At 46.5% G+C, this 26,125-nt stretch overlaps 1 protein-coding gene across 1 annotated transcript in view; it reads right to left on the bottom strand.

The window, feature by feature from the left end:
* LOC139376789 (sidekick cell adhesion molecule 2b) overlaps nt 1–26,125 on the bottom strand; it is a 459,837-nt gene that overhangs the window by 75,267 nt on the left and 358,445 nt on the right. Inside the window, exons 4-7 of the mRNA XM_071119717.1 lie at nt 23,586–23,733; nt 9,027–9,160; nt 1,405–1,516; nt 848–1,038 (exon numbers count right to left, since the gene is read on the bottom strand). Of these exons, the coding sequence (XP_070975818.1) occupies nt 848–1,038; nt 1,405–1,516; nt 9,027–9,160; nt 23,586–23,733 (585 nt within the window). The remainder of the gene's footprint in view (nt 1–847; nt 1,039–1,404; nt 1,517–9,026; nt 9,161–23,585; nt 23,734–26,125) is intronic.

The following is a 26,125-nucleotide window of genomic DNA, read 5'->3' as shown; positions in this document are numbered from 1 at the left end:
GCCCCAGATATATTCTTACCTTGAACATGTAGGTAGGCCCCAGATATATTCTTACCTTGAACATGTAGTTAGGCCCCAGATATATTCTTACCTTGAACATGTAGGTAGGCCCCAGATATATTCTTACCTTGAACATGTAGGTAGGCCCCAGATATATTCTTACCTTGAACATGTAGTTAGGCCCCATATATATTCTTACCTTGAACATGTAGGTAGGCCCCAGATATATTCTTACCTTGAACATGTAGTTAGGCCCCAGATATATTCTTACCTTGAACATGTAGGTAGCCCCCAGATATATTCTTACCTTGAACATGTAGTTAGGCCCCAGATATATTCTTACCTTGAACATGTAGGTAGGCCCCAGATATATTCTTACCTTGAACATGTAGGTAGGCCCCAGATATATTCTTACCTTGAACATGTAGGTAGGCCCCAGACATATTCTTACCTTGTACATGTAGGTAGGCCCCAGATATATTCTTACCTTGAACATGTAGGTAGCCCCCAGATATATTCTTACCTTGAACATGTAGTTAGGCCCCAGATATATTCTTACCTTGAACATGTAGGTAGGCCCCAGATATATTCTTACCTTGAACATGTAGGTAGGCCCCAGATATATTCTTACCTTGAACATGTAGTTAGGCCCCAGATATATTCTTACCTTGAACATGTAGGTAGGCCCCAGATATATTCTTACCTTGAACATGTAGGTAGGCCCCAGATATATTCTTACCTTGAACATGTAGTTAGGCCCCAGATATATTCTTACCTTGTACATGTAGGTAGGCCCCAGATATATTCTTACCTTGAACATGTAGGTAGGCCCCAGATATATTCTTACCTTGAACATGTAGGTAGGCCCCAGCGTTGACAGAAGGCACACTGCTGCTGCGGAGGACCACCTCACACTCATAGAACCCTGAGTCACTGACCACAGGGCTGATAATGGTCAGTCTGCGGTTGAAGTCACTCAGACCACTGGTGACAAGAACCCTGTTCTTCCTCCATGTGATGCTGAGTTTGATCAGGGGTCTGGGACGGAAGCGATGGAAAAACAGAGAGAGAGAGAGCGAAAAAGTAATAAAGTGAGAGAGTGAGAGAGCGAGTGAGAGACAGAGAGAAAGAGATCGAGAGAGAGTGAGTGAGTGAGTGAGTGAGTGAGTGAGTGAGTGAGTGAGTGAGTGAAAGAGAGAGAGAGAGCGTCATGATTTTGAAAAGACACAAATATATTTACAGAATATTTACAGAACAAACACAGACAGATTAGTAGTTGACTCATTAATCACTCGTTACACTTTTGGCTTCTCAAAAAATTATCCATCAAAACCAATCAGTCTGTCAGGAAGACAACAGATGATGACAGATTTGAGACTAGAGAGTGGGGAAGCATGGATTTACCTGGCGTTGGCGACACACTCCATGGTGACTTCAGACGTGCCTGACACTACACTGGTGTTCCTGGGGGGGATGATTATGGTGGGGGCGATAGGGTCTGCAGGACCACCCACATCTGGAGAGAGAGAGGGAGAGAAAGAAAAATATAGAGAGTACTGCACACACTACAATTACTTAGGCCAATATCCACTAATAATAAAAACTCAAAAAATAGCAATTAAGTTTTGGAAACATCTAAAATACAATGACCCCCTCTCATATCATTACCCAGCCCTGCAATACGAAGAGTTAAGCAAAGAAAAGAGTCCCCTCATTGAGCTGGTCCTGGGGCTGAGTTCACAAACCTGTTCTACTAACACACTGAAGCCTCAGGACCAGAACATCCAATCAATCAGATCAAACCAAATTACAACACAGTCAAAACAAAACTACATTACTTATTGGGAAACACAAGCACAAAGCAAAATGCAGTGCCATCTGGCCCTAGATCGACAGTACACCGTGGCAAACTTTTTGACCATGGTTACTGATGAAAACCTTGACAAAGTACAGGCTCAGTGAGCAAAGCCTTGCCATTGAGAAGGGTAGACACAGGAACACCTGGATTCCTGTAGAGGAAAGGTTTGAGTGTCATTTCCCCAAATTTGAAACCCTTATTCAAGGTTTCAAAGACCTCTCTGATGAGGATAGACTACCCGTCCTGTTGGGGGAGGACCCAGAGAGCTGTGGGTTGGCAGTGCACTAGATTGCTGCCTGCCATTAGGTGAAGGACAGTGTCTGACAGACCAACCAACCTGCACATGTCCTCTATGCTTTTTGTTATTGTTCAATGTATGGTTATTTTTACCCTTGGTTATTGTCGTTACTGTTGTCCCATTGACAATACTGATTATTATTTTTCATTATGTTAATATTGTAAATCTCCAAAGTAAGCTTTGGCAACATGTACATTGTTACCTCATGCCAATAAAGCAAATTCAATTTAATTGAATTGAGAGAGCGAGAGAGGGAGAGGGAGAAAGAGGGATAGACAGTAAGTGTGAAATAGAGAGAACGAGAGAGAGAGACACATTTCCTCAGCGAAAACAATGTACTGAGCAAATGTCAAATTGTTTTTACCAAATTACTGTACGACAGACCACGTATTCACCCTGCACACCCTAATTGACAAACACACAAACCAAAACAACGGAAAAGTATTTTCATGCTTTGTTGATTTCAAAAAAGCTTTCGACTCAATTTGGCACGAGGACCTGCTTTATCAAATTGATGGAAAGTGGTGTTGGGAGAAAAATATATGACAATATAAAATCCATGTACACAAACAACAAGTGTGTGGTTAAAATTGGCAAAAAACACACATTTCTTTCCACAGGGCCATGGGGTGAGTGAGACAGGGGTGCAGCTTAAGCCCCACCCTCTTCAACATATATATCAACGAATTGGCAAGGGCACTAGAACGGTCTGCAGCTCCTGGCCTCAACCTACTAGAATCTGAAGTCAAATGTCTACTGTTTGCTGATGATCTGGTGCTTCTGTCCCCAACCAAGGAAGGCCTACAGCAGCACCTTGATATTCTGCACAGATTCTGTCAGACCTGGGCCCTGACAGTAAATCTCAGTAAGACAAACATAATGGTATTCCAAAAAAGGTCCAGTTGCCAGGACCTTCTCAAGAGAAGATAGGCTATGTGCACACTGCCCACAAAATGAGGTGGAAACTGAGCTGCACTTCCTAACCTCCTGCCAAATGTATGACCATATTAGAGACACATTTTTCCCTCAGATTACCCACAGAGCCCAACAAAGAATTTGAAAACAAATCCAATTGTGATAAACTCCCATATCTATTGGGTGAAATACCACAGTGTGCCATCACAGCAGCAAGATGTGTGACCTGTTGCCACAAGAAAAGGGCAACCAGTGAAGAACAAACACCATTGTAAATACAACCTATATTTATGTTTATTTATTTTCTATTTGCACATCATTACAACACTGTATATAGACATAATATGACATTGAAAGGTCTTTATTCTTTTTGAACTTTTGTAAGTGTAAAGTTTATTGTTAATTTTTTATTGTTTATTTCACTTTTGTTTATTATTAAATTGAATTGAAATTGAATTGAGAGAGAGAAAAAAAGAACACAACAGGCTCAAACAGTGATCAGTGTGTGTTTTCTGTGTGCATGACAGCGTACTCTATTCAATAGATATGATGCAATCTAAAAGGTATGCAGTTCATATTAAATGTCGCTGCGGATGGTCTGCTCTGGCTTATTAAATAGCCAAAGCTCATTTTCAGGCCGGAGCCGTGCTGAACAGTACATTTCATTTCCAGTGGGCAGAGTGGATAAGTGTACATGTGTGCGGCCATGTGAGATATTGGAACTGACCGGAGCATACATCTCTGTTCTGACATAGCACTGAGGAGGATAGAACAGGACAGTACAGTGGCCACTGGTAATAACATTTGCTACGGAACTGGAACAATTGGAAAATATTGCTACACCAAAGCCAAAACTGTGAAAGGCAAAACCTTAGAGAGGTAGAGAGAGAGAGGTAGAGAGAGAGAGGTAGAGAGAGAGAGAGAGAGAGAGAGAGAGAGAGAGAGAGGTAGAGGTAGAGGTAGAGAGAGGTAGAGGTAGAGAGAGGTAGAGAGAGAGAAGTAGAGAGAGAGAGAGAGAGAGAGAGAGAGAGAGAGGTAGAGAGAGAGAGAGAGAGAGAGAGAGTTAGAGAGAGGTAGAGAGAGAGAGAGAGAGAGAGAGAGAGGTAGAGAGAGAGAGAGAGAGAGAGAGAGAGGTAGAGAGAGAAAAAGAGAGAGAGAAAAAGAGAGAGAGAAAAAGAGAGAGAGAAAGAAAGAAAGATAGCTTGTTTGTGTGAGGAAAGCCCATGGCAGTAGGAAAGCTGAGTCTAGAGTCCAGGAGAAACACATTGTGATCCATCTATCCTACCATGGCTGCATACACACCTCAGAAACAACAAAAGTTTGAGTGGGTGACATGGCCGTGGCGGTCATGAAATTTTGTCAGAGAGTTATTGTCATGCAAAAGTGCCAGTCTCACGGTAATTACTGATAAACACATTGGCAACTTTAACATTTAAAAACATACAATAAATAAATTATATATACACCATCACAATTAATCCATTATTTATTTTAGTCACGTCTAAATAAACATTATAACATGAAAAAAATGTGTTTCAGAAGAAAAGAGAGATGTCCTACTGTATGTTATATGGCTGTCCCCAACTGGCTGTCCCCAAACATACAGTATTTCATTAAACCGGGCCATGCCATAGACCGTAGGCTTGTTTGTTTAGCTGACAAGATATGCTTATAAGTCCCATGCCATTATTTTATATGATATGATTTTATAGTAAGACAAATATAATTGAACTTAGCTGAATGAAATAGAAAGGATATTTTTCCCATTCCGCAACTGCGCATATGAAGTGTCTATGTTGAGCGTAAAAGTGATCATTTGAAACAGGTCCTATATGCTAGATTTAGAGTTATTTGGCAACTTTAGTTGTGAAGGATACAAACCTCAGAACGTGTTAGAAATCCAAACATATGGGCTGCATGGAGCGACTATAGGATGTTGATGATTTCAGAACGAGGTAAAAAGAAGAAGAAGACGCTTGCTCTCTGTTCCTTGCCTCAGGCTGCACAGCTGTTCTCTCACCAAGAGATCATATTTTCACCCATCAGACTATTCTCATTTCAATCTTGTCTTTACTAATATGTACAATTTGTTTCGATTTAGAATGGCCCATTATCAAATGGGCAGGAACAGAGGCAGAGGAAAAAAAGACATTCATGCTTCCATTCATCTGTATGAATGGAGGCCGAGCACTTTCCTGCTGGTCTGTTAAACAATAATGATGGGTTGGCTACTTGGGTTTTATAGTGGGGAATGTGCTTAATATGAGCAGCTGAGGAATAAATATAACAACACTAATTTCACTCCGTGAAAGTGGTTCAAGAACATCTATAGTAACAAGTTTTCGCAATGAAACATACAGTATTTCATTAAACCGGGCTATCTGCATTGTGTCCCGCCACCCACCACCCGCCAACCCCTCTTTTAACCCCTCTTTTAACCCCTCTTTTACGCTACTCTCTGTTTATCATATATGCATAGTCACTTTAACCATATCTACATGTACATACTACCTCAATCAGCCTGACTAACCGGTGTCTGTATGTAGCCTCGCTATTTTTATAGCCTCGCTACTGTATATAGCCTGTCTTTTTAATGTTGTTTTTATTTCTTTACTTACCTATTGTTCACCTAACACCTTTTTTGCACTATTGGTTAGAGCCTGTAAGTAAGCATTTCACTGTAAGGTCTTCTACACCTGTTGTATTCGGCGCACGTGACAAATACACATTGATTTGATTTGTTGACACCCTGTCTTGTGTGCTCGGGAAATAAATAAAGGACAGAGAGGAGGAGATGGAAACGCACGGTGGTGAGATATTCTGTATAGCTAAAGGTAATGTGTCACCCAATGAATTATGAAAATATTTGTAAAAAAAATACTCAATACTGTGCTAAATTCAAAATGGCCCTGCACAATCAATGAACCAACTGCATTGCCTGGGGCTCTACGATCTCTCCCAGAGAACATTTTGGAGCTTAAGGTAACCAGTCCATCCAGTAGGCGTAATAATACAGTCCACACTTAAAGCCCATTACTACAGGCTAGACCAATTATGTACCAAAGACATCTTAAATCACGTTTGTTTGTATTTCTTCTACAATGCGCAATATGCGGTAGGCTGTGTATTGTATAATGGCACAACCATACTTTTAATTCAGGTTTTTTTTTTTCGGGCTTGGGCTCATATGCCTATGCATTAGCGCTAATATGCATATGGGGGTTTTGAACTAATCTTCACCTTAGAAAGAGCTGTCCATTTCGTTGTGTTAGGCTTTAAAACATCTACAATAACCATGTTTTACACTCAGTTTCAACCTGCTGTTGAACTTCTTTCTTCATATTGATCATCACAGTGAGGTGTTTTAAGAGCATGATACTGTTTTAATGATAAGTGTTTGATGTGATTTTTAATGGCATTTGCATTGATGTCAGAGTGGTTAGAGGGGACAATAGAGCCCTGAGTACCAGGCCATTAGGACCTGATGATCGTTAGCGAGTTGGGTACTGCCAAAGCATGTCCAGACTGCATGGGACTCAGCGGTCACGTGGAATTGTACTGCAGTCATGGCGCATGACTGCTAGTGTGGCGGTAATATGGTCACCGCAACAGCTCTAAGTGTGTCTGTCTATGTGTGTGTTTTACTGACAGAATAATCTTCCCCTGTACACCTCCCTTTCTCCGTCCTTCCAACACCAATCTAGGATCAGTTGAGTGTTGGTGGACCCCAGGGGAATAATGCTGTGTGAGGGACATCCCTGCAGGGACCAAGAGAAAGCACGCACACACACACACACACACACACACACACACACACACACACACACACACACACACACACACACACACACACACACACACACACACACACACACACACACACACACACACACACACACACACACACACACACACACAATCTGGCAAGGGCTGTGTGTCCTTCACAGGGGCAGTGTGTGTCTCTCTCTCTGGCACCCCCACTTTCTCACCCTCTGCTATAATGTCTGTCTGTCTGCCTGCTCTGTTCTGTTTGCTCTATTCTGTCTGCTCTGTTCTATTTTGTCTGTTCTGTTCCGTCTGCTCTGCTCTGTCTGCCTGTCTGCTCTTTTCTGTCTGCTCTATTATTTCTGCTCTGTTCTATACTGTCTGCTCTGGTCTATCTGCTCTGGTCTGTCTGCTCTGTTCTGTCTGCATGTCTGCTCTTTTCTGTCTGCTCTATTATTTCTGCTCTGTTCTGTCTGCTCTCTTCTGATCTGTCTGCTCTGTTATATCTGCTCTGTTCTGGTCTGTCTGCTCGTGTCTGTCTGCATGTCTGCTATTTTCTGTCTGCTCTATTATGTCTGCTTTGTTCTGTTCTGTCTGCTCTGTTCTGTCTGCTCTATTATATTTACTCTGCTCTGTTCTGTCTTCTCTGTCTGCTCTGTTCTGCCTGCTCTGTTCTGCCTGCTCTGTTCTGTCTGCTCTGTTCTGTCTGCTCTGCATTCTCTGTCTGCTCTGCTCTGTCTTCTCTGTCTGCTCTGTTCTGTCTTATCTGTCTGCTCTGTTCTGTCTGCTCTGTTCTGTATTCTCTGTCTGCTCTGTTCTGTCTTATCTGTCTGCTCTGTTCTGTCTTCTCTGTCTGCTCTGTTCTGTCTGCTCTGTTCTGTCTGCTATGTTATGTGTGTTCTGTCTGCTCTGTCTTCTCTATCTGCTCTGTTCTGTCTGCCCTGTTCTGTCTGCTCTGTTTTGTCTTCTCTGTCTGCTCTGTTCTGTCTGTTCTGTCTTCTCTGTCTGCTCAGTTCTGACTTCTCTGTCGTCTCTGATCTGTCTGCTCTGTTCTGCCTGTTCTGTCTGCTCTGATCTGTCTGCTCTGTTCGGTCTGCTCTGTTCGGTCTGCTCTGTTTGGTCTGCTCTGTTCGGTCAGCTCTGTTCTGTCTGTTCTGTCTGCTCTGTTCTGTCTTCTCTGTCTGCTCAGTTCTGTCTGCTCTGTCTTCTCTGTCTGCTCTGCTCTGTCTGCTCTGTCTGCTCTGTTCGGTCTGCTCTATTCTGTCTGTTCGGTCTGCTCTGTTCTGTCTGCTCTGTTCTGTCTGCTCGGTTCTGTCTGCTATGTTCTGTCTTCTCTGTCTGCTCTGTTCTGTCTGCTCTGTTCGGTCTGCTCTGTTCGGTCTGCTCTGTCTGCTCTGTTCTGCTTGCTCTGTTCGGTCTGCTCTGTTCTGTCTGCTCTGTCTGCTCAGTTCTGTCTTCTCTGTCTTCTCTGTCTGCTCTGTTCTGTCTGCTCATCTGTCTGCTCTGCTCTGTCTGTTCTGTCTGCTCTGCTCTGTTCTGTTCTGTCTGCTCTGTTCTGTCTGTATGTCTGCTCTATCTGCTCTGTTCTGTTCTGCTCTGTTCTGTCTATTCTGTTCTGTCTGCTCTGCTCTGTCTGTTCTGTCTGCCCTGTTCTGTCTGTATGTCTGCTCTATCTGCTATGTTCTGTTCTGCTCTGTTCTGTCTATTCTGTTCTGTCTGTCTGTCTGTTCTGGTCCTGGTACTCCTCTGAGATCTACTGTCTGGGTCTGAGTTATGTTCTAATCAACTGTCCCCCTGCACTGTGCCATAGGCCATGTCTGCTTCCTCTATAATCAAGTCTAATACCTTGAACTGCACCAGCCTGCGCTTGATTCTCTCTCAATGTGGAATCTGCTATGCTGCTGCTGGCCATAGTGTCTGTGTCTGGAAGTGTGTGTGTGTGTGGGTGTCATATAATCAACTCTTCACCAGAGAGCAGCTGCTTCCTTCGCTTGTCTTATACAGTATAATCAACTCTATCTGCCTGCTGCAGTGTGTGTGTGTGTATGCATGTGTGTGTGGGCATGCATCCTTGTGTGTGTCTACGTGTGTCTACGTGTGTCTATATGTGTGTGCGTGTGGTCCATGTGTGTATGTGCAAGCCTTCATTCATGTGTGCATGTCTCTCCATATGGCTGCACTGCTACTCACTGTCAACAGACAGGGTGATGGGTTGGCTGGTCTTGTTTTCCCCGTTCTTGTCGTTGACCGCCTGTACATAGTAGCGTCCAGCATCAGGGGCCACCGTGGACAGGATGACCAGAGTGTTGTCCAGGGTAATGGCTCTGAGGAACACAGAGAGACATGTTCGGTCACTACACTGCCAAGAACACCACACAGAAAAAAACCTCTGTAGGCTATCTGTGTGCAGGATTTTGCTCCAGCCCAGCACAACCTGCATTATTGAGATCCTATTTGACTTATTTCTCTTGGACACACAGTCTTGCATAACACACACACACACACACACACACACAAACACACACACACACACACACACACACAAACACACACACACACACACACACAAACACAAACACAAACACAAACACACACACACACACACACTTTCTTCCCCAAGAACAAATGTCCTCCGGGTATAGAACTGAATAAAATCCTAGTTTCCCTGTTGTATTCCTGTTGTTTGTACTAGCTCCTCCCCTGCTCCTGCCCCTCCCACCCTGTGCTGTGCTGTGCTGACCAGTGGACTGAGACCTAGAGCTCCTCTCCCTGCAGTCTACCAATTATAGCCCTACCTTTGTTTACAATCAATGTTTGCTTATTATCAGCACCTGTTCACCAATTTGGAGCTGGATTGAATGTTTCGACACGTTGCCACCTACCCCCTCACCCTCCCTCTCCCTCCGTTTCTCTCTCTCTCTCCTCCAAGAGACAGCATACTAATGTGAATGCACCTCGCCCCTGGAGGAATACAAACCACCACCAACACTCTGAGGATCATACAGTACACACATATCCTACTATACAATCAGTGCAACAGAAAGGAAATGTTGGATAGATATTAACAAATGAAGTGCATGCACAAGTAAAGTTAAATACAAGCACATTCACTATTTATGCAAAAGTATGTGGACACCTGTAAAATGAGTGGATTCGGCTATTTCAGGTACACCCGTTGCTGACAGGTGTACAGTATAAAATTGAGCACACGGCCATGCAATCTCCATAGACAAACATAGGCAGTAGAATAGTCTTACTGAAGAGCTCAGTGACTTTCAACGTGGCACCGTCGTAGGATGCCGCCTTTCCAAGAAGTCACAGTTCTGTCCTGCTACAGCTTCCCCGGTCAACAGTAAGTGCTGTTATTGTGAAGTGGAAACTTATAGGAGCAACAACGGCTCAGCCACGAAGTGGTAGGCCACACAAGCTCACAGAACGGGCCCGCGCATAGTGCATAAAAATCGTCTGTCCTCAATAACTGTGCACCGTGTGCCATGTCAAGCGTCGGCTGGAGTGGTGTTAAACACGTGGCCTCTGGAGCAGGGGAAACACGTTCTCTGAAGTGATGAATTGTGGCCTCTGGAGCAGGGGAAACACGTTCTCTGAAGTGATGAATTGCGCTTAACCATCTGGTAGCCCAATGGACGAATCTGAGTTTGGCGGATGCCAGAAGAACACTACCTGCCCCAATGCATAGTGCCAACTGTAAAGTTTGGTGTATGAGGAATAATGGGGCTATTTTTCATGGTTCGGGCTAGGTCCCTTAGTTCCAGTGAAGGGAAATCTTAACGCTACAGCATACAATGACATTCTAGATGATTCTGTGCTTCCAACTTTGTGGCAACAGTTTGGGAAAGGCCCTTTTCTGTTTCATTATGACAATGCCCCCGTACACAAAGCGAGGTCCATACAGAAATCGTTTGTCGAGATCGGTGTGGAAGAACTTGACTGGTCTGCACAGAGCCCTGACCTCAACCCCATCAAACACCTTTGGGATGAATTGAAACGCTGACTGCGAGCCCGGCCTAATCGCCCAACATCAGTGTCCGACCTCACTAATGCTCTTGTGGCTGAGTGGAAGCAAGTCCCCGCAGCAATGTTACAACATCTAGTGGAAAGCCTTCCCAGAAGAGAGGAGGCTGTTATAGCAGCAAAGGAGGGAACAACTCCATATTAATGCCCATGATTTTGGAAAGAGATGTTCAACAAGCAGGTGTCCACATACTTTTGGTCATGTAGTGTATGTGCCCCTTTAGTTTATCTTCACATGCATACCGGAGACAACATTTCTAGGTGCAATGCTCAGTACTGAACCGTCCTGAATGAACAAGGCCGTGGTATTGGAATCAACTGGAAGTCTGGGAGACTTAACGAGTATGCACTTGGCAACCAGCAGCAGTGGTAAGAGGTTGTTGTGATTAATGGTGGGTTGTAAATAAGTGGCTCGGCTGTGTGTCACGGATGGTGTGCTTTGCTTATGTTCTATTCGGAGTGGAGAGGTGCTTGGTTTGGCTTCCTGGGGTGTATGCACGCCCCTATGTACCAGCAGACCCTGACGCAGTTATAGCACAGCGAGGGTGCTGCGGTTCGCCTGCCGATACGTCCCTCCTCCTCTAATCACAGACACATACAGACACACACGCACACACACCATGAACACCTTCACCCCCCCACTCTCCCCTCACACGTACGCTGAGTTTAGATGCCATCTATGTGAAAAGTCCTGTTTATCAGCCATTAGGGTTCTGGGTGGTTCTTGAATTGCGGTGGCATTTGCATCCCTCACCTTTGCAACCACGAAAAACACTTTAAAATGACAAGTAGTTACACATCGTACATGTTTTTGTTTATATTGAACTGTTGATAACAGTGACCAAATATAATGCAAATCCTTAACACTGCAAAACAATGCATTGTTTAAAGTACTTAGAGTAAGCAAATTGGCTTGTCCCAGTAGTGATGAGTAGAGTTCAACTGACATGTTTTGGAGATTTAGAGATATCTATCTATGATTTTGAATGCTAGAAAGTAAACAAAAGTATTTAATCCATTGTAAAGATCAACAAAAACAAATAAGGCTATTCAAATCTGTATTTTTTATTTTTTTTAATTTTTTTACAAATATAATATGTTTTATGTCATTGGTGTTACCATCTTGAAAATCAATAATTGCAAAGATATACAAGGACCTTGATTATTCCCTCCAGTGGCAAACTGTTATCGGGGGAGGGGCCTATATTAAAGAAAACAAATAGCTAATCACACCTTTTTAATATGCCATAAATTTGAAGATTCCATCGATAATTTGGTGTGTCAAAATACAAAGTGCCATTGGCGTTACTCAATTTAAATGCAGAGAAATAATCAGATTAGCAAACAATTTGTAAAGAATGAATGACCTTAGATTTGTAATTGGTGATACCGGCATTCGTGTTTCTTTTCTCCTACTGCTGGTACAATGTCATCATTATGGTAAAAATATATATTTCAAGTCATTATGCTGCTACAGTATATTAGTTGATTTAGAATCAGAAAATGAAACCAAACAGATAGAAATTAAAAATCCAGAAAATGTAAGTATATTTATTCCAAAATACCATGCTCAAAAGTAACTGCATTTCAAGAACGACCATTCTATAAGTAGGATGGCTAAAGAGCCCTGCTCCTGCTAGACTGATATTCTACTGTATAACGAGCAGTCAGGCCAGGGTCACTAACAAGAACACAGCTGAACAACAAGAACAGAAAAACCAACAATGGTCAGCAGACACGATGGGAGACCAACCGACTGATACACTGCTGCTGTGCGTGTGTGTGCATATGTGTGTGTGTGTGTGTGTGTATGTTTACCTGAGCTGAACCCCTTATAAAAACACATCTCTCCAACATGATCTCTCCACTGCTGCATGTGGAAAACAACACAATGGCCCCCAGTAGAGGAGAGAGATGGCGGTGATGGAGGAGCAGGGTGTTATTGGTGCTGTATACCTGTTCTTTGGGTTCTCTTCATGACATACAAGTTCCAACCGCTTGACTGATTGATTTTAAAATATCTCCAAGCGAGAGACACTTGTGATTCCCAGAGCGTCTCCATTGGAAAAAGTCAGTCGTTCCAAAGCGTCTCGTAGGCCTGAATAAATCCATGGTTAATATTTAATACTACTGTCCTCATCGCTGTGGAGACACATCCCAGACCGTCACCTTGCCGATGAATTATGGATTCCCATAGGGAAGTGGATGGAGTGGAACTGTCCGGAGCGTTAAACGAATCCCAGGTGATTCCTGGGACCTTTCCAAAACGGGGACAGTGTGTAACGATGCCTGTAGCTTGTAAGATAAGTAACTGTCTACGGATGAATATAGTGAGTATAGTGAGTAGATATTCACTGTATTAACAGGCATTACTATGTAATGCAGCCAATCATCTTAATTGTGTACCTGAATACTACATACACTTAAGCAATAAGGCCCGAGTGGGTGTGGTATACGGTCAATATACCACGGCTAAGAGCTGTTCTTACGCACGACGTAACGCTGTAGTATATTGGCCCTATATCATAAACCTCAGAGGTGTCTTATTGCCACACACACACACACACACACACACACACACACACACACACACACACACACACACACACACACACACACACACACACACACGTGTCTCCCCTGCTGCTTGTTCTCTCTTTAACCTTCAACATGAGCCCATCCCAAATTACACCTTATTCCCTACATAGTGCACCACTTATGACCAGGATCCATAGGGTTCTGGTCAAAAGTAATGCACTATGTAAGGAATAGGGTGCAATTTGGGATGCAGACCTGTGAAAGCAGTAGAAGGAATCATCTGCCATGTCTACATCAAGATACAGGCCGAAGGAAAGAGAGAGCAAGAGTGGAGGAATCTAAGGGCTGTTCTATAGCTGCTTCTTCACGGTGATTTAGTAAAGTATGAAGACGTATTTCTATCCTTTCTTACCCCCTCTCGCTCTCTCTTTGTCTCTCTCTGTCTCTCTCTCTGTCTCTCTCTGTCTCTCTCGCTCTCTCCCTTTCTCTCTCTCAGTTAGCTGTGTTGTGAGCTGTCAGGAGCTCTGTGGTAATGATGGTTTAGCAATGTGATGATGCTGCTGCTGCATGGGATTTATCAAGACAGGGAGCTGGGAAATTAGGACAAATCAGTTATGTCGGAGTGTGTGTTTTGTAGGAGTGAGAGAGATGGTTAGAGAGAGAGAGAACGAAAGAGAGAGAGAGAAAGCATGTGTTTGTGTGAGTGTGTATGTGTATGTGCGTGCGTATGTGTGTTCGTGTGTGTCCATATGTCTATGGGTATACTTATCTCTCTCTCTCTCTCTCTCTCTCTCTCTCTCTCTCTCTTTTCTTTGATTCAACCCACATTTGCATTGGTATTCCACTGTAACAGCTCCCATTCACTACGGAGTCTGCCGGGAGTCTGCAATGCAGAAGGCTGGACAGCAGGCAGCATCTCTGATACATGTTGGCCACTTATAGCAAGAGCCTGTGCTGTGCTGGGGCCTGGAGGTGTCATGTATCTCTGTTTGTAATTATTTCCCATCTAGGGTTTATTTATGTATTTGATGCCATGGGGGAGGAAAGTGATTGACAGCTAACACTGATAATGATTATGTACAGCTCCCATCAACATGCGTGTGTGCTTGCACATGTGTGTAGTCTTGCGTGTGTGTGTGTTTGTGTAAAACATAGTTGACATAGTGTGACAGTGTCCAGACTACTCGGAGCCACACACAATGGAAGAGTGTAATGTCATGGTAGTGTGTGTGTGTCTCTCCCCCCCCCCCCCCCCCGACACCCACCTCGGACCTCCATTACTTACAGACAAATAGCTGTTACCGGGGCCAGCCTCTGCCAGATTCCCCAAAGAGAAAGAGGGGTGAGGGGTCAGGGGGGATAAAGCGGCAGGCCTGGGCCAGAGCCGACACCCTGCCTTCCACCGCTCCACAACACATTGTTCTAATGAAAAGCTACAGCTTCAGGGTGGATGGAGGGAGGAGATAGAGAGGAGGAGAGGAGGGAGGCTGTTGCTCATGAAAACAGCCACTTGCTTGTCTCAGTGGAAGTGTGCTCTCATGATTTGTAGCTGGCCGCTTGACTTCTCACTCCCTACTGCTACCCCTTAACCAAGTTATTTTCAGAACTATGGTATTGAGTATTCATAGCATAAGTAATAGATATACATCAATTGTCACATCTCTTGATGTACTGCCTGAGAGTTGGACACAGCATGGTGGTCAGATCAGTCAGATTCCTCTACATCCTTGAGAATGTGACATCCCACCTCAGAGTTTGGTGAACATCTGAGATTTCAGCAGCATCCCGATCATTAGCAGCCTCTTCACACCTACAATACTCTGCTAGGACCTGTTTCTCCTTGAGCCTTTCTATTGGCCAGTGAGTGAGTCCAGCCAGGTCAACCAGGACTAATCCTACACACACACACACACACACACACACACACACACACACACACACACACACACACACACACACACACACACACACACACACACACACACACACACACACACACACACACACACACACACACACACACACACACACACCACAGTGAGTAATGGAGAATCCATATTATACTGACAGGAGGTGGATGTCTCAGGCAGACCTATTAATTGACCACTCTCTCTAAGCAGCAGATTACACTGGTAATTGCACAGCGGGTGTCAGCAAAGCATCAATATTCCTCCTCATCCCCAGTCTTCTCCTCTCTGTGATTTCCCAGGTAGGCCACGTTATGTTAGGTTGTTAACTGTCATGGCTACAAGGTTGTAGGGCTGTAGCACTCAGAGATAAATCCATGACTCAACGTCTTGAGAGACAAGAGAGACGTTTCCGGATGAAAAAAGAGAGATAGAGAGAAATGGTTGACTAAGAAAGAAAATGCATGCCAGGGCCCGCTTGACTCCTCTACTCCTCCTCGTGCCCGACTCCTCTACTCCTCCTCGTGCCTGACTCCTCTACTCCTCCTCGCGCCTGACTCCTCTACTCCTCCTCGTGCCTGACTCCTCTACTCCTCCTCGCGGCTGACTCCTCTACTCCTCCTCGCGCCTGACTCCTCTACTCCTCCTCGCGCCTGACTCCTCTACTCCTCCTCGCGCCTGACTCCTCTACTCCTCCTCGTGCCTGACTCCTCTACTCCTCCTCGCGCCTTACTCCTCTACTCCTCCTCGAGCCTGACTCCTCTACTCCTCCTCGTGGCTGACTCCTCTACTCCTCCTCGTGCCTGACTCCTCTACTCCTCCTCGAGCCTGACTCCTCTACTCCTCCTCGCGCCTGACTCCTCTACTCCTCCTCGCGCCTGACTCCTCTACTCCTCCTCGCGCCTGACTCCTCTACTCCTCCTCGTGCCTGACTCCTCTACTCCTCCTCGCGCCTTACTCCTCTACTCCTCCTCGAGCCTGACTCCTCTACTCCTCCTCGTGGCTGACTCCTCTACTCCTCCTCGCGCCTGACTCCTCTACTCCTCCTCGCGCCTGACTCCTCTACTCCTCCTCGTGCCTGACTCCTCTACTCCTCCTCGCGCCTGACTCCTCTACTCCTCCTCGTGCCTGACTCCTCTACTCCTCCTCGTGCCTGACTCCTCTACTCCTCCTCGCGCCTGACTCCTCTACTCCTCCTCGTGCCTGACTCCTCTACTCCTCCTCGCGCCTGACTCCTCTACTCATCCTCGTGCCTGACTCCTCTACTCCTCCTCGCGCCTGTCTACTCTACTCCTCCTCGTGCCTGACTCCTCTACTCCTCCTCGTGCCTGACTCCTCTACTCCTCCTCGTGCCTGACTCCTCTACTCCTCCTTGCGCCTGACTCCTTTACTCCTCCTCGTGCCTGACTAGTCTACTCCTCCTCGCGCCTGACTCACCTTCCAATCTGGCAAACGGTGCGGTGCAATTCCGGGTAAATGTGTTTACTGAAGGAGGCTCTGATTATACAGCACATTAAGTCTCGGGAATAACACAACAAATCACAGCCCCCAAATGGAAAAGGCCCTTTCAATTGCATCTCATTCAATGAGAGAAGAGTAATTGCTATTAGAGCTAAATAAGTACTTTTTCTCCCCTCGGCCTCACCCAGCCCTGGCACACTGCATTCCAATGAGCACGGCCGGGACACAGCCAGTCTAAAACCAACTAGTGCAGAGCAGATCGGCCGGAATTCGAGACACTAAACCTGTTCAGGACAGTGGTGATCAATCAAATATAGAGAAGCAGATTGGAGACAAAGAAGGCAGTTTGGGTTTTACATTTTGAACAGATGACTGCTCTTTTCAGTTAAGGGCCATATTTCTGTTGTTGAAGCTAAACAGGATCACTATGAAGAGTACATAGAACCCTTTCTCTGCGACAAGGACGCTAACAGTCAGAGGACAGAGCAGACTAGGTGGATGCCAGAAAGAACAGCTGCATAGGCTGCGCGGGCGGCAGAGAGATAACAGTCGCAGGCCCACTATGAGACATTGCCTCTGTCAAGGGAAACTGGAGGCAGGGGAGCCGAAATGGGGGAATTCTCTGAGCTGCCATGGATCTTGTTTACTTTACATATCCATAGTGATAGATACTGTATGTTCATTTCCCTGTTCGTTCCAGGGAGACCAGTCCAATGTGCCTTTGAAAGTTGAGAAAAACGTAACTAAGTTACACTCAGAATCTTTCTCCAAGGCTACACTTTCACACATAACTAAACCCGCCTTCATGTCCTTGGAATCCAAAGCCCTCACCGACTGCCCTCCCATCCACCCTGCTATGGGGGGACCTGCCTGGCTACCTGGCTGACTACAGTGTGATGAAAGTCATCTCTGAACAGCATCAATTGTGCCAAAGCAGAACGTAAAGGAGAAGGAGTCATACCACACCCAGGGTCAATTGTGTTCAATTTTACAAGATGTTATATTGCTTTGTTATTCTGGAAATATTCCTTTCTATAGTGGTAGAGGAGAGAGGAGAGGAAAGATAGAGACAGGTGGTGAGAAGAGATGCTGCAAATGACATGTATGACACCTCAACTAGATGACGTGAGAGAGAGAGGGATGGAGAGAGAGAGGGATGGAGAGAGAGAGACTTGAATAAAGCCTTTTTACAATTTTGAATTTGAGAGAGAGAAAACCTGAGAGAATGGGAGAGAGAAACATGTTGTCCCCCACAAATAATGCAGAGCCCCCCTTGGGCCAATTGAGATATCGTGTGTGACTAACACATTTCAGTTATCATGTGTGACCACAGATTTTCCATTATATTGACCAGATTCTCAAGTGGCCGCTGTAACAATGAAAATAAACGTCTTCTAAAATGGAAGGCAGTCTGGGTACCAGTCTCTTTAGCTTATCCACTCTTTGTAGTCCATGTCATGTGCCAAAGACTCTCTGGCAATAACAAGGAGTGGCAAGGATTATTTGCTAAAGAGACTGGTACCCAGGCTAGAAGGCAGTCGGGAGGAGACAAGATTAGGTGGGACCATTCTAGCCAATGAGAGGGCAGATACGCGTGTGAACAACTCTGATATAAAGTGTTTTTTTTCTCAAAGTTGCCGGGACGTCACGTGTCCTACTTATATCAGTACACTAATAATAACCTATGCACTACAAAACTTCTATTCGATCAAATAAGCCACACGTAGCAAATAAGCCATTACAGTTTTTGTTAACCAAATTCAACACTCTCTCATTGACCTCTATTTCGGGCCCAGTTATCCCTCTAGCTTTACCTCTTCCTCTCTGGTGTGACTCACAAATTTCAGTTAATTACTATAGCTCCCGTCTTGGGCCAATCAGTGTAATTTTGAAAATGCCGGTTTTCTATAGCAAGACACATCATTCAACCAAGTTGAGTCCAAATCGGGCCGGTGCTGTCCGAGATATCGCGCGTGACTAACGTGCTAACAGACGGAAGCAGACCGATCCACAGTCCCCTGCCCGATTTCATTGTGGGGAACAACAAAAATCAATGCCCTCATTTAGATTCTCTGTGCCTGTCTCTCCCGTGGTGGCTGTTGCTCTCCTCTCTCTCCAAACACACCTGCGCCCCAGAGGCTAGAGTGAACTTTATACAGACCAGTAATGAGTATATAAGTTCTCTGCTGCAGTGAAAGGACAGGCTGCACAGGCTATTGGTGACAACAAGCAGAGAAACCATACAGTGAGAGACTTAACCTTCAACAAGGTTCATTTTTGTTTCTGCTCATTCACTCTGTCACGCCCTGGCCTTAGTTATCTTTGTTTTCTTTATTATTTTGGTTAGGTCAGGGTGTGACATGGGGGATTTATGTGTTTTGTCTGGTCTAGGGGTTTTGTATGTTTATGGGGTGTTTTCTAGTCTAGGTGTCTATGGTTGCCTAGATTGGTTCTCAATTAGAGGCAGGTGCTTATCGTTGTCTCTGATTGGGAAAACCGATACAGAATCACCCACCAACCAAGGACCAAGCGGTGTGGTAACAGGCAGCAGCAGGAAAGGCAGCAGCAGCAGCAGGAGAGGAAGCACGATTTAGAGACATGGACTTGGGAGGAGATCCTAGACGGGAAAGGACCCTGGGCACAGCCAGGAGAATATCGCCGCCCCAAAGAAGAGCTGGAGGCAGCGAATGCGGAGAGGCGCTGGTATGAGGAGGCAGCACGGCGGCGCGGCTGGAAGCCCGAGAGTCAGCCTCAAAAATTTATTGGGGGGGCACACAGAGAGTGTGGCGAAGCCAGGTAGGAGACCTGCGCCAACTTCCTGTGCTTACCGGAGGGCGAGAGAGACCGGGCAGGCACCGTGTTATGCTGTGGAGCGCACGGTGTCCCCAGTGCGGTACATACCAGCTCCTTGTATCGGCCAGGCTAGAGTGGGCATCGAGCCAGGTGCCATGAAGCCGCCTCTACGCATCTGGTCTCCAGTGCGTCTCCTTGGGCCGGCGTACATGGTGGCCTTACGCATGGTGTCCCCGGTTTGCCTGCATAGCCCAGTGCGGGCTATTCCACCTCGCCGCACTGGCATGGCGACCGGGAGCATTCAACCAGGTAAGGTTGGGCAGGCTCGGTGCTCAAGAGCTCCAGTCCGGTCTATCCAGTGCCACCTCCACGCACCAGCCCTCCGGTGGCAGCCCCCTCCACCAGTCTCTCCGTCTCATTCCTACAGGTGCTTCCGCCTGTCCAGCGCTGCCAGAGCCTTCCTCCTCTCCAGTGCTGCCAGAGCCTTCCTCCTCTCCAGAGCTGCTAGAGTCTCCCGCCTGTCCAGAGCTGCTAGAGTCTCCCGCCTATCCAGAGCCGCTAGAGTCTCCCGCCTGTCCAGAGCCGCCAGAGTCTCCCGCCTGTCCAGAGCCGCCAGAGTCTCCCGCCTGTCCAGAGCCGCCAGAGTCTCCCGCCTGTCCAGAGCCGCCAGAGTCTCCCGCCTGTCCAGAGCCGCCAGAGTCTCCCGCCTGTCCTGAGCTGCCAGAGTCTCCCGCCTGTCCTGAGCCGCCAGAATCTCCCGTCTGTCCTGAGCCAGTCTGCAAGGATCCGCCAGATCCGCCAGTCTGCAAGGATCCGCCAGAGCCGCCAGTCTGCAAGGATCCGCCAGAGCTGCCAGCCCGCAAGGAGCCGCCAGCCTGCAAGGAGGCGCCAGAGCCGCCAGGATCCGCCAGAGCCGGCAGTCAGCCAGGATCCGCCAGTCAGCCAGGATCCGCCAGAGTCGCCAGTCAGCCAGGATCTGCCAGTCAGCCAGGATCCGCCACAGCCGCCAGTCAGCCAGGATCTGCCAGAGCCGCCAGTCAGCCAGGATCCGCCAGAGCCGCCAGTCAGCCAGGATCCGCCAGTCAGCCAGGGTCAGCCAGGAGCCGCCAGAGCCGCCAGTCAGCCAGGAGCCGCCAGAGCCGCCAGTCAGCCAGGAGCCGCCAGAGCCGTCAGTCAGCCAAAAGCCGCCAGAGCCGTCAACCAGCCTGAGATACCCCTCAGTCCTGAGCTACCCCTCAGTCCGGAGCTGCCCCTCAGTCCGGAGGAGTTTGTTTAGTGGAGTGGGGCCCTTGCCAGTCCTAGGTTGGCGGCGAGGGTCGACGTTCCTAAGAGGCCACAAAAACGGACTAAGACTATGGTAAAGTGGGGTCCACGTCCCGTGCCAGAGCCGCCACCGTGGACAGACGCCCACCCAGGCCCTCCCCTATGGAGTTAGGTGTGCGGGCCGGGAGTCCGCACCTTTGGGTTTGGGGGGGGGGGGGGGGGGGGGGTACTGTCACGCCCTGGCCTTAGTTATCTTTGTTTTCTTTATTATTTTGGTTAGGTCAGGGTGTGACATGGGGGATTTATGTGTTTTGTCTGGTCTAGGGGTTTTGTATGTTTATGGGGTGTTTTCTAGTCTAGGTGTTTATTGTAAGTCTATGGTTGCCTAGATTGGTTCTCAATTAGAGGCAGGTGCTTATCGTTGTCTCTGATTGGGAACCATATTTAGGCAGCCATGTTCTTTGGGTATTTTGTGGGTGATTGTTTCCTGTCTTTGTGTCATTGCACCAGATAGGACTGTTTCGATTTTCACATTTATTGTTTAGTATTTTTGTACTGTTCTCGTTTATCGTCTATATTAAACATGTTGAACACTAACCACGCTGCATTTTGGTCCTCCTCTCCTTCAACGGAAGAAAACCGTTACACACTCTCTCTCTATTTTCTTTTATTTAACTAGGCAATTCAGTTAAGAACAAATTATTGTTTACAATGACAGTCTAGGAACAGTGGGTTAACTGCCTTGTTCAGGGGCAGAACGACAGATTTTTACCTTGTCAGCTCTGGGATTCGATCTTGCAACCTTTCAGTTACTGGCCTAATGCTCTAAAACACTAGGCCCCTGCCACCCTTCTCTCTCCCTTTCCCTCTCTCCCTCCTCTCTCTTTCTACTAAGGCTTTAAAGCCACTACAGAGTGGATGCCTGTGGCGCTATTCAAATTCAATTAAATAATTGTTTTAAAAAAAGACCACCATGTTATCGCCAGTGCTTATTTGCACATATTAACCTTGACAGCTGGTTTGTGTGGAATTTGAAAGTTAGGATCTAGAGAGCGGGAGGCAAGGACAAGGGTGTATAGAAGGACACACGGTGGGTGGCCCTGTGCCTGGCGAGAGAGAGGGAGAGATGACGGGGGGGCAGAGAGTGAGAGGGGGAGAGAGAGAATGTGTGTTTGAGAGAAAAAGTAATGAGAATGAGCTACTTTCAGATAGTCTGACACCAGCTCAGAGTCACGTGGGTCGTGCGCCAGCCAGGCTAACTTTCCGATGGGAAACATATGAAAAGTGAAAGAGTTCAATGTAGTGTTTTGATTAGTCTTTTGCAACATCATGTTTTGTATACAATGAGGTTCCGACCTCTTTACCCACCCCACAGCAGGAAGGAGACACACCAGACTCATTAGTCAGGTGGTCTTTACCTCTTCCTCTACCTCTTTCCCCACCGTTTTCCAACTTTCCTCCAACCAATTCTCTTCTATTCTGTCTCTCTCCTTCCTTCATCCTCTCTCTCCTTGTCTCATTGTCATTCAGGGACGGGTGATGATTACTGATGATGAGTATCAGATAAGGAAGCCGCAGTCTAACCTAAGGGAAGGTCACCTCCCTGATGAATACACAGACACATGATGAGGGAGGGGTGGGTCACCTTTATCACACATACATGCTGTGTCCCCTCACACACACACACACGCACGCACGCACGCACGCACGCACGCACGCACGCACGCACACACACACACACACACACACACACACACACACACACACACACACACACACACACACACACACACACACACACACACACACACACACACACAGTGTCCTCTCACACACAGAGGACAAGGACAAATAAAAAAACCTGCCAAAACAAAAAAGAAACCAAAACTCAATTAGCAAAGTTGTCACCTTGGCTGTAGCTGCCTGTCTCCTAGTCCTACAGTCCTGTAGTGGATATATATATATATCTGGAGGCAATCCTTCTACTCAAAATTAGCAGTGCTCCCAGTCTCCCACTCAGGCCAGAAAACTAGCACCTCTTTCCAAAAGCAACTCTCTATTTGACCCTTTTTCCATTTTAAGAGGGGGAATGCCAAGACAAGAAACCAAGACAAGAATCCTATTTGAGGCTGTTAGCGGCTCTGCCAGGCACTCAGAGTGCCACAGAGCCCCCTGTCCCCCCTCTCAGAGGCCCCTGTCTGGCCCCAATGTAGTCTGATAGTACCAGGCCTCTCTTTGACCTGGTAAACAAGTCTCCCTCACTGCCTCGCCTCCATTTGGAGGGCAGAATAAAGGGAGAGTAGAGGCGAGGCCCTGGGAGTACATTTCACTGAGGCAAAGACTATTTCAAGTGATGGAGACATAGTTACAACCAGATAGAACATGCACTCTATCACGCTCTAACTCACTTTCCCCTTCTCTTCCCCTTCTCTTCCTCTCTTTCTCTCTCTCTCTCCCTCTCTCCAACTCTCTCTCAAACACATGCACAATCAACCACATAGCATATAGATACATAAAATCCACAGATGCAGCCCACACATATGAAACACAATAGACTGAACAACACATTCACACAAACACATAATAGACAACATATCTATTGTTATGCAAATAGACAACATCTTGATGGAAAAAACGACACAATGTCTGTGACAACAATAACAGAGAGGTACATATATATATAGACAGAGAGAGAGACAGAGAGAGAGACAGAGCGAGTGAGCTGCATAAGAGACTGCATCATCGTGCATCTTACATGCGGCTGCTGGGCGGAATCTTGCGTCCGTCTCTGAACCATGTGACCTGCGGCTGGGGAAAGCTCCTGATGCGTGGAGCGGGAACAACCGCCCCCTCCCCCTGAGAGACCGACTGGGCACGCTCACCCTCTTCAAAACTGCCCATGACTAAAGAAAGAAAGGAGAGAAAAACAGAAAACAAATTACAGTTGAGTTATTACTGAGGAGAATATTCTCTCTCAAACTTGATCTTTTGTCTCCGAAAATGTTTTCACTATCTGTTTTTTTGAACTGAGGTGTTATATTGAACCAGTTGGTCAGACAGCTGATAAGTTGATAAAATATATTTTTATAAAAAATGGTACTTTGGCAACTGTAGAACTGATATAATGTAACTGTCATATTCATATTACATAATAATGCAGTCTTCCTGTCTTTCTCAAACTTTCTTTAATTTTGGTTTCCTTTTCAAATTCAAACATCGTGTCGGCAATAAATACGTTTTTCGAAAAAAAGATCAGATTTGGGCTGCCTGTGTAAACGCAGCCATTATCACCTCAGACTCAATAAGAGTGGATTGCTGAAGAATAGTAGCTTCACTTTCTCTTTAGTGCCCACAACGTTGTTCCAATGAGACTACATGCTTGAGCAGTGGCTGTCATTGATGATGTAGGCCTAGTTGTGCTACAAGCCATTAAAGACACAGAGTTGGGGACTCGAAAGGTAACTTTCTGTCAGTTTCCCCGCCAAATAGATGTTAAAAATCCAATAAATCCTCTCTAACCTCTCTATGTGAATAATACATCAAACAGTCAATTAAGTTACCACACATTTTAGAAATAATACCATCTTTGATACATGCAAAAGCCTTTAGATTTTGAACCAAACAGATTTCCTGAATGTGTAGAATGACAGTGGTCAATTGTGGCAAATCTCTTTTTTCTTTCAAAGAGAATAAATCTGTAATCTGGTATTGCTGTGCTGCTGTACTGCTTAGGACCCAAATGGAAATCTGTGAAGTCTTCAAATCCCTCGACTTTGCTTTGATGTCGTCGTTGTTCCTAATCTGCAATGCTTCTCCTCGCCGTGTTCCTCTTTCAGAGAGGTGTGTCTCTGCAATCCTAATTGTCTGGTCTAACCTCCACTCTCCCTCTGTTTCTCTCTCTCCTCTCCTTTTCAGTCTCCCACCCACCCTCCCTCTCTCTCTCCCCCTCTCATTCTCCCTCTCTCTCTCCCCCTCTCTCTCCCCCTCTCATTCTCCCTCTCTCTCTCCCGCTCTCACCCTCCCTCTCTCTCTCCACCTCCCTCTCATCCCCCCCCTCTCTCCCCCTCTCATTCTCTCTCTCTCTCCACCTCTCTCTCTCTTCCCCCTCTCATTCTCCCTCTGTCTCTCCCCCTCCCTCTCTCTCTCCCCTCTCATTCTCTCTCTCCCCCTCTCATTCTCTCATTCTCTCTCTCTCTCTCTCTCTCTCTCTCTCTCTCTCTCTCTCCCCCTCCCTCTCTCTCTCCCCTTCTCATTCTCTCTCTCTCTCCCCCTCTCATTCTCCCTCTCTCTCTCCCCCTCCCTCTCTCTCTCCCCCTCTCATTCTCTCTCTCTCCCCCTCTCATTCTCCCTCTCTCTCTCCCGCTCTCACCCTCCCTCTCTCTCTCTCTCTCTCTCTCTCCCCCTCCCTCTCTCTCTTCCCTTCTCATTCTCTCTCTCTCTCCCCCTCTCATTCTCCCTCTCTCTCTCCCCCTCCCTCTCTCTCTCCCCCTCTCATTCTCTCTCTCTCCCCCTCTCATTCTCCCTCTCTCTCTCCCGCTCTCACCCTCCCTCTCTCTCCCTTTCCCTCACTCTCTCCCCCTCTCATTCTCTCTCTCTCGCTCCTGCTCTCCCCCTCCCCTTCTCTCTCCCCCTCTCTCTCTCCCCCTCTCATTCTCCCTCTCATTCTCCCTCTCTCTCTCCCCCTCTCATTCTCCCTCGCTCTCTCCCCCTCTCAGTCTCCCTCTCTCTCTCCCCCTCTCATTCTCCCTCTCTCTCTCCCCCTCTCCCCCTCCCTCTCTCTCGCCTGCTCTCCCCCTCCCTCTCTCTCTCTCCCACTCTGATGCAGGTGTATTGGTATCGGTATGTATTAGGATCCCTTTTAGCCACAGCAAAAGCATCAGCTACTCTTCCTGGGGACTACAGGAAACATGACATAATACATAATACAGAACATTATTGGTCAAGGACTGAACTACATCAATTTAACATCACACATAGCCTCCATATCAGTACATACACACAATATCTAGGTCTATTACATAATACATTGGAAATTACAATACAAGATATACAAAATGGCTGTGTCTCTTCACTTCCCTTTCTGCAGTATGGTTTTCTTTTATCTCTTTTTTGAATCTGGTTTAATTGCTAGCTTGAGTTACCTGGGGTGGCAGAGAGTTCCATGTAGTCATGGCTCTATTTAATACTGTGTTTCCCAGCCTCTGTTCTGGACCTGGAGACTGTGAAGAGATGCATGTGTTGTACCGATGAGTGTCCGTACCTTCAACACATCAATACCTCGTACAAAGACCAATG

The sequence above is a fragment of the Oncorhynchus clarkii genome, chromosome 20 (assembly GCF_045791955.1).
Source record: "Oncorhynchus clarkii lewisi isolate Uvic-CL-2024 chromosome 20, UVic_Ocla_1.0, whole genome shotgun sequence".
NCBI lineage: Eukaryota > Metazoa > Chordata > Actinopteri > Salmoniformes > Salmonidae > Oncorhynchus > Oncorhynchus clarkii.
This window is presented reverse-complemented; position numbering and strand designations above follow the sequence as displayed.